Source organism: the organism of the source record quoted next, unplaced genomic scaffold (assembly GCF_019419815.1).
Source record: "Pyrus x bretschneideri cultivar Hongxiangsu unplaced genomic scaffold, Pyrus_bretschneideri_v1 Contig74, whole genome shotgun sequence".
In the NCBI taxonomy this organism is placed as follows: Eukaryota; Viridiplantae; Streptophyta; class Magnoliopsida; order Rosales; family Rosaceae; genus Pyrus; species Pyrus x bretschneideri.
The window spans coordinates 1,200,773-1,208,539 of record NW_025999814.1 but is presented as its reverse complement, the minus strand read 5'-3'; the positions used below and the strand labels follow the sequence as shown (position 1 = coordinate 1,208,539).

Sequence of the window (7,767 nt, the reverse complement as noted above, 5' to 3'; positions counted from 1 at the left end):
TTTTCATGATTTTCGTTCCAAATTCTTATAGTATAAAATTAGAATAAAGAACCAATCAATGCCAATCCATAATCCGAAAACAGAGAATAAAAAAAACCCTAAGCCTGCAACCAAACATTGGTTTAGATTCCAGAACAAAAACAGGGATAGGAATCGGATAGAAGATAGCACAATGGCACCTCCCACAAGTTCCTATCATTGGCCCTTCTATCTTTTACCAACTCTTTTGACTATTGGTCCTCCAAATGCAATTTTGGAAAAGTATGGGGCATCTAATGCCATTCGGTACAAAGCACCGAGGCAAAGATGTCAAAGAAAGAAATTAGACCCCCATGCAAAGGGTACTTTTGTCATCGAAAAGTACAGCCTTACAAACGCATAGAGCTAACGAATTGGCACCCATAGCGTGTAGAATTTGTCAACTGGGGCATTTGATGGATATGGATGTGAAGTTGTGAACGCCATAGGAAAGTTGGAGAAATAATGCAGCTACTTCTGCTTCAGTGGGAGTGTGTACCTTTACTGCCCTTCATTTCTAAACATCGAGTAGTTTTCTGAGGCACCGAAACACGTTTACGTGATATTATTATTCAACTTAAATCAACATGTAGATTTGATTTTTACTATAAGTAAGTATTATCGATCAATCTTATTACAACATGTGTATCAACGGTCGTCCAACATTTCTTCTAAATATATTTATCCATCTTTCCATGTAAACAAATTTATATAATTATTTGGTTTTGTTTTTGTTTAATTAATTTTTTTATTTTCTCCTGGGTGGATGTTTTGGATGGAGATAATGGGCTGCGCTAGCAGACATTTCTACCACCATATTCTTCCAATATTTTCTCTCTCACGGATTCTTCTTCCTAATTCTTAATGTCCATGAATCATCCAAACCTGCTGGCTTCTTGTTCTTCTTCCACTCCCAAAGTTGCTACTTCCACCATTATCTTCATTCCTTATTGTACTGTCAGTGCTTCTTCTCTGCATAGATCTTTGCAGCTGGGTGTGCTCAATAGTCAAACGTTAACAAACAAAACACACATGCTCGAACTGGGTTTGGTTTGAATTCAGGAATTTAAGTACTCACTCCTTAACTAGGATTTTCCTGTCAGATTCTCTGTTGGTTTGATTACCAAAGTTGGAATCTTTGCTGTCGCATTTGCTTGTTTTGGGTTTTGGTTGGTGGCTGAAGAGGATAATCAAATCAAACTCTTGTTAGAATTTAGAAAAAAACAGACAGAATCTTGGGATTCTCTTGTTCTTTGGAGTGCTGTTAGTAAATTTATTGTCTTTTCCTGATTTTGGGTGTCCTGTTTTTGGTTCCTGCGCACCCAAAGTTGAAGTTATTTGGTTGTGGATAAGATAACTTCTTCCCACACCCACCACACCACACACATCGTCCCCAGAATCCCAAAATCTTCCTGGTTGCAGTGAATTCAAGGTCGGTGGGTTTGTTCTTCCAAGCTTGGAATTTTTTACTTCTAAATGTTGGGTTTTGCTGGACAGTTCCTGTTGATTTGATAGCTGGTGTCTCCTTCTCCCTCCCTCTCTCTCTCTCTCTCTCTCTCTCTCTCTCTTCATTCTTTCTCTCTCTAGAATTCATTTGACCTCTTGGCACTGTTTGTGGTTAACTTGCTTGGTTCACTGCTGTGGTGGATGAGTTTATTCCATGTATTTGAGTTCGGTTTAAAGGTGGGGCATCTGCTTTGGATGCTATGTTGCTGGATTGTATCTGTAATTTCCATGAACTGGTACCTCACTGGTGGGATTGTGACAGACACCAAGGTAGGTTTGCTTGGTGAAGCTGCTAATATGTGCCTCAAATGGTGGGAGAAAATCCCAATGAACATCAGCAAGATCCGCCACCATTACTACCAGTATATCGGGTCGAAGAGAGTCCGAAAAACGTGGTGGAGGAGGCTTTTGTTTTCGTGGGTGGTTGGGTGGACAATTGGGAGCCTCTGGATCTTGTGGTACATGAGCTCACAGGCCAGTGAGAAGAGGAAGGAGACTCTTGCAAGTATGTGTGATGAGAGGGCGAGGATGTTGCAGGATCAGTTTAATGTCAGCATGAACCATATCCAGGCCATGTCGATACTGATCTCGACATTCCACCACGGAAAGTATCCGTCGGCCATTGATCAGGTAAAGAGATCATCTGTCAACGTGGAGCAATTTAGGATGGTAAATATGTTTTAATTGATTGTGTCATTGATGCTTTTGATGTGTATAGGCTAATTGGTGTTTCATGTCACTCGGATTGATATTAATTGAGGGTACTTAATGAGTACCTACCCCTGTCTGTTAATTAACTGGTTTGCTAGTTGATGCATTTTGTTCATGTGGGGATTTGCTTTAAATTCGAAGAATTTTGTACCGGTTTCTCAACCGGTGTTAATTTGATATGTTTAGCTTAATTTAGTTTCAGATATTCAGATCTGAGCATTCTGTAGCTATGATGCTTGTTATCTAGTTGATGGAACATCCTAACTTTCGAGCCTGCAGAAAACTTTTGCGCGGTACACTGAAAGAACTGCTTTCGAGAGACCCCTCACAAGTGGCGTGGCATATGCTGTAAGGGTGCTCCACTCGGAAAAAGAACAATTTGAGAAGCAACAGGGCTGGACTATCAAGAGAATGGATACCCTCGAACAGAACCAGGTTCATAAGAATGACTATGCCCCAGAAGCCTTGGAACCTTCCCCAATTCAGGAAGAATATGCTCCTGTTATCTTTGCACAGGATACCGTTAGACATGTCATCTCTTTTGATATGCTGACCGGGAAGGTATTTCCTTATCTAGTTTCTTTCGTCAACTTGTCACGATTCATTTAACAACTATACTGGTAGATCCAGTCGAATTCTATTATCTTAATTAAGCAGCATGTTAATTGGTAGTTGTCTAGGATCTTTTACTTTTACTTTGCAGTCCTGATGTATCCAAAATTTAGATGATAGTACCTTTATATTAGAAATTTAGAAAGCTCTTGACATTGTCTCATGCTATGTAGAAAAATTTGGTTTCCTGATTTGCAATCCTCAATCGTGAAGTTTCGTTCATTTGCGTTTCAACAGGAAGATCGACAAAACGTGTTGCGTGCAAGAGAATCGGGAAAGGGGGTTCTTACTGCTCCTTTTCGGCTGCTTAAAACAAACAGACTTGGAGTAATACTGACATTTGCTGTCTACAAAAGAGATCTGCCCTCAAATGCAACTCCAAACGAAAGAATTCAAGCGACTGATGGGTATGCTTTCTTTGAATGAGAACATGTTATTAATAAAAGCATAATACAAGTCTTCCGCCAATAAAAAGCATGTCCACATTCCTTTATGGTATCATCAAGGCCTTGAAGGGATATCAGCAGACAGAATTGCTTTGCTGGACTCAGAACACTCAAAGTGGTTATACTTTAGAAGAAGGTTTTGTAATCCTGTTGTTTCTGCCAACCAGGTATCTCGGTGGAATCTTTCATATTGAGTCACTGGTGGAGAAGTTACTTCAACAACTTGCTAGCAAGCAAACCATCCTTGTGAACGTGTATGATACTACCAATCAGTCGCATCCAATCAGCATGTACGGTTCAAATGTTTCAGATGATGGATTGCAGCGCATCAGCTCCTTAAGTTTTGGAGATCCCTTAAGGAACCATGAAATGCGGTGCAGGTAACTACTAAGTCTTGTGCCTTATACTTTTTAGGGTTGAGCTTCTATGTTATATAGGCCTCTCCTTGGTCTCTGGTAATGGGACTGAGACTAGGAAATGTTATGTTTGTGTTTCTTATTCTGATCACACTGTTTCTGAGGGACCTAGGCATCTAGAAAGTCTTGTAGAACTGTATTCAGAAGCTGAGTTTCTTCTTTATGCAGGTTCAAACATAAGCCACCTTGGCCGTGGTTAGCCATTACAACTTCTATTGGGATCCTCGTGATTGCATTGCTTGTTGGCTACATTTTCCATGCAACTGTAAATAGGATTGCCAAAGTGGAGGATGATTTCCATAAGATGATGGAGCTCAAAAAACAGGCTGAGGCAGCTGATGTTGCCAAATCTCAGGTACTTTCTGACTTTAGTTAATGCAGGAAAATTTTGTTTGGAATTGTACTATGCTTGTGCCTAATCAGATCTTAATCCTCTGTAGTTTCTTGCAACTGTTTCACACGAGATCAGAACCCCAATGAATGGTGTCCTAGGTGAGTTCGCGAGACTGCTGCTGTTATTTGTTTAAAATCATGTCCCAGCATTGCTCAAGATTTTAGAGCAAAACTACAGCCAAAAGAAAGCTTGCTGAACTTTGAGTATTTGACAATCCTGTCCCTTTTCAGGAATGTTACACATGCTAATGGACACAAACCTGGATGTTACTCAACTAGATTATGTCCGAACTGCCCAGGGAAGTGGAAAAGCTCTAGTCTCACTTATAAATGAGGTATTGGACCAGGCAAAGATTGAATCTGGTAAGCTGGAGCTTGAGGCGGTGCGTTTTGATCTGCGAGCTATTCTGGATGATGTTTTGTCACTCTTTTCGGGGAAGTCTCAAGAAAAAGGAGTAGAGGTAAATAATGTTTCCACCCCCACTACTTCCCCAGAACAAAAAACATTTTCCACTGTTTTATGTATGGTTTTCTGATCTAAGTTTTCATTGTCTAATAACTGAACTTTTGAAATTTTCATGACCAAATTTTTGGGGAGAGCAGTTGGCAGTATACATCTCAGATCAGGTTCCTGATATGCTTATTGGTGATCCTGGACGGTTTCGGCAGATTATCACTAATCTCATGGGGAATTCAATCAAAGTAAGTGTCTAGTGGGTTCTCAACTATTTGTTAAACAGAGTAAAATCATGAGAGTGGATAAATGTACCCCTGCATATCTTTATGTATCAAACCGTATATTAGGCTTTGTTAAATACGGGAAATTAATTCTATTTAAGCCATGTTGGCCGCATTCTGTATAAAATGGCAATGACATTGTTTATTTTATATACAGTTCACAGAGAAAGGACACATCTTTGTGACGGTTCATCTTGTCGAGGAGCTGATCGGCTCAATAGGCGTTGAGACTGAATCATCATCGAAGAACACTTTGAGTGGTTTCCCCGTTGCAGATAAACGCCGCAGTTGGGGAGGATTTCGGTGTTTTGGTCAAGATGGATCTGCGAGCCGTTTTTCATCCTCATCTGACCTCATCAATATTATTGTATCTGTTGAGGACACAGGAGTAGGAATCCCTCCAGAAGCCCAACCTCGTGTTTTCACTCCTTTTATGCAGGTGGGACCATCCATCTCACGTACACATGGAGGCACAGGAATTGGACTAAGCATAAGCAAGTGTTTGGTTGGCCTCATGGAAGGGGAAATCGGGTTTGTTAGCATTCCGAAGATTGGTTCCACATTTACATTTACTGCTGTTTTCACCAATGCCAGCTCCAGTTCAAATGAGTTAACCATCGAGCAAATCAACAGCCAGTCAAATGCTGCATCCTCAGAATTTAATGGCATGACGGCATTAGTAGTGGACCAAAGACCTGTTAGGGCCAAGATGTCAAGTTATCATATCCAACGGCTTGGAATTTGTGTTGAAGTAGTTTCTGATTTGAATCAGGGTTTAGCTAGCATAAGCTGTGGGAGTACAACTATCAATATGGTCCTTGTTGAACAGGAAGTCTGGAATAAAGATTCAGGAACTTCAGCTCTCTTTGTCAGTAATTTACGGAAAATTGATGGACGGGTTCCTCCAAAACTGTTCATTCTTGCCAATTCTAGTAGCTCATGCAGAATAAGCTCTGCAACTTCAGGTGTCTCTACCCCAACCGTCATCATGAAACCTCTCAGGGCAAGCATGCTCGCTGCCTCACTGCAAAGAGCCATGGGAGTTGGTAACAAGGGAAATCTCCGGAACGGGGAGCTCCCAAGTTTGTCTCTCCGCAATCTTCTGCTCGGAAGGAAAATTCTTATTATAGATGATAATAATGTGAATCTCAGAGTAGCTGCCGGTGCTTTGAAAAAGTATGGGGCAGAGGTGATCTGTGCAGACAGTGGTAAAAAGGCAATCTCACTGCTTACACCACCCCACCATTTCGATGCCTGCTTCATGGATATCCAGATGCCAGAGATGGATGGGTGAGTGATGCTTTTAGTTTTGAAAGCTTTCAATTTGAAAACCTCACTGAAATGTCAGATAACTTAAGATTTAAAAATAATATTTAACCTGCGAGGCTTACTTCTTAGCAAGTTCAGTTTTTGCAAGTCGTCTTATATTGAAGGTAGCCATGTAAAATCTCTATTTCGGTTGTATACTTGGCCATTTTTTGGTAATTTTGATCCATTTGAGCTATCCTGGATTAATTTTGTCACGACATTTATAAGTTCCATTTCTTCCCCCCACAGGTTTGAAGCTACAAGGAGAATACGTGACGTGGAATGCAATATCAGCAACAGTATTCAACATGGCGAAGTTTCTGTGGAGGATTATGAAAATATTCAAGCATGGCATGTACCCATTCTGGCCATGACTGCTGATGTAATTCAGGCAACCCATGAGGAATGCACAAGGTGCGGAATGGATGGATATGTTTCAAAACCATTCGAAGCTGAACAGCTTTATCGCGAAGTTTCACGTTTTTTCCAATCTACTACAACTGGAAACGCGTAGTGAGGACTTGAACTGATGAGTTGCTGATGGCATCAGCACACCGTTTCTCCAAGACACTGTAAATGCATTCAGAATTTTCCTCGGAGTAAGTTTTTATTGACGAAGATTTAGTTTGCGCGCTCCAATGCTCCATATATTTTCATTGTGGAACATTAGAAGAAAATGTACGAAAATTTGATGAAATCATCGCGCGTGCCGTCAGGAACTGACAACACACTGCCCATTGGCTAATTTTTTCAGGAGAACATTTCTTTTGTCACAGAGAGTGTATATAGGAGCCCTGCTCGATCACTTGTGATCCAAGTCAGTTTTCTTTTCCCTTGTATTTATTTTTGTGAGCCAGATATCAAAGCCGGTTCATTCTCCTTGTAAAGTTGATCCATCTCCAAGCTTCTTCCACTGAAATCGGTAGCCTGGAATTTTGAGTTCCGGTTAAAGTTCAAGAGAACCGACGACGTTAAAGCTCTGGGTTTGGATTCCGATTCTGATTCTGATTCTGAATGTAATAATAGAAGCTCGCATCGTTGAAGATCTGTCACACTTTACTTAGCATCTGTGTATTATGTAGAGATTGATTTGGCAGGAAGGAGGATGTTGTAGCCTTTCCTGGGAAGCTGTTGGAGAATGCACATTGTAAATTACAACCTCAATAAAGATATGTAGTCGGCCATTTTTTTCCTTTTAGATTTGATGTAACCATACAATGTTGATAATTTGAGAAAGTCGATTTTTATTGTCCGAGTCTATTGCAGATATCGAACTTTTGACATGTGGATATTCGATGCCAAGCCCTAATAACATACTCTGTTTTTTAAAAGTACCTAGTTTGTCGAAATAGAATTATTTTCTTATCAAACAATGGTGAGCCCCGATAACATGCTCTTTTTTGTAATAGTACGTAGTTAGAATGATTAGTTTTTAATGGTTGATTGTAGAAGTGAACGTTGCTAGAACGACTACACAATGATGATACAATGACAATTTGATAAAAACTAATCATATATCGATGACTGAACGATGACATAATGACCACACAATATTGTAAAAACTGATTGTTTCTGCAATCAAATGTCGAAACCTAATTATTCCAGATAATTGCACCAAA

General features: G+C 40.2%; 1 protein-coding gene across 2 annotated transcripts; it reads left to right on the top strand.

Annotated features, from left to right (window-relative positions):
- Positions 1-472: 472 nt before the first annotated feature.
- Positions 473-7,400, top strand: LOC103961446 (histidine kinase 3). 2 transcript variants are annotated; one of them, XR_007254750.1, is made up of 11 exons: positions 473-2,154; positions 2,515-2,796; positions 3,085-3,254; positions 3,461-3,673; positions 3,878-4,064; positions 4,150-4,201; positions 4,334-4,563; positions 4,706-4,804; positions 4,998-6,130; positions 6,398-6,747; positions 6,903-7,400. XR_007254750.1 is itself a non-coding variant. In XM_009373990.3 (10 exons), exons 1-10 carry the CDS (start codon positions 1,666-1,668, stop codon positions 6,660-6,662), a joined length of 3,120 nt encoding a protein of 1,039 aa, XP_009372265.2. In that variant the 5' UTR covers positions 473-1,665; the 3' UTR covers positions 6,663-7,400. The 2 variants fall into 2 exon arrangements, 1 of the variants encoding a protein (XP_009372265.2); XM_009373990.3 differs by having other exon boundaries at positions 6,398-7,400.
- The last annotated feature ends 367 nt before the right edge of the window (positions 7,401-7,767 follow it).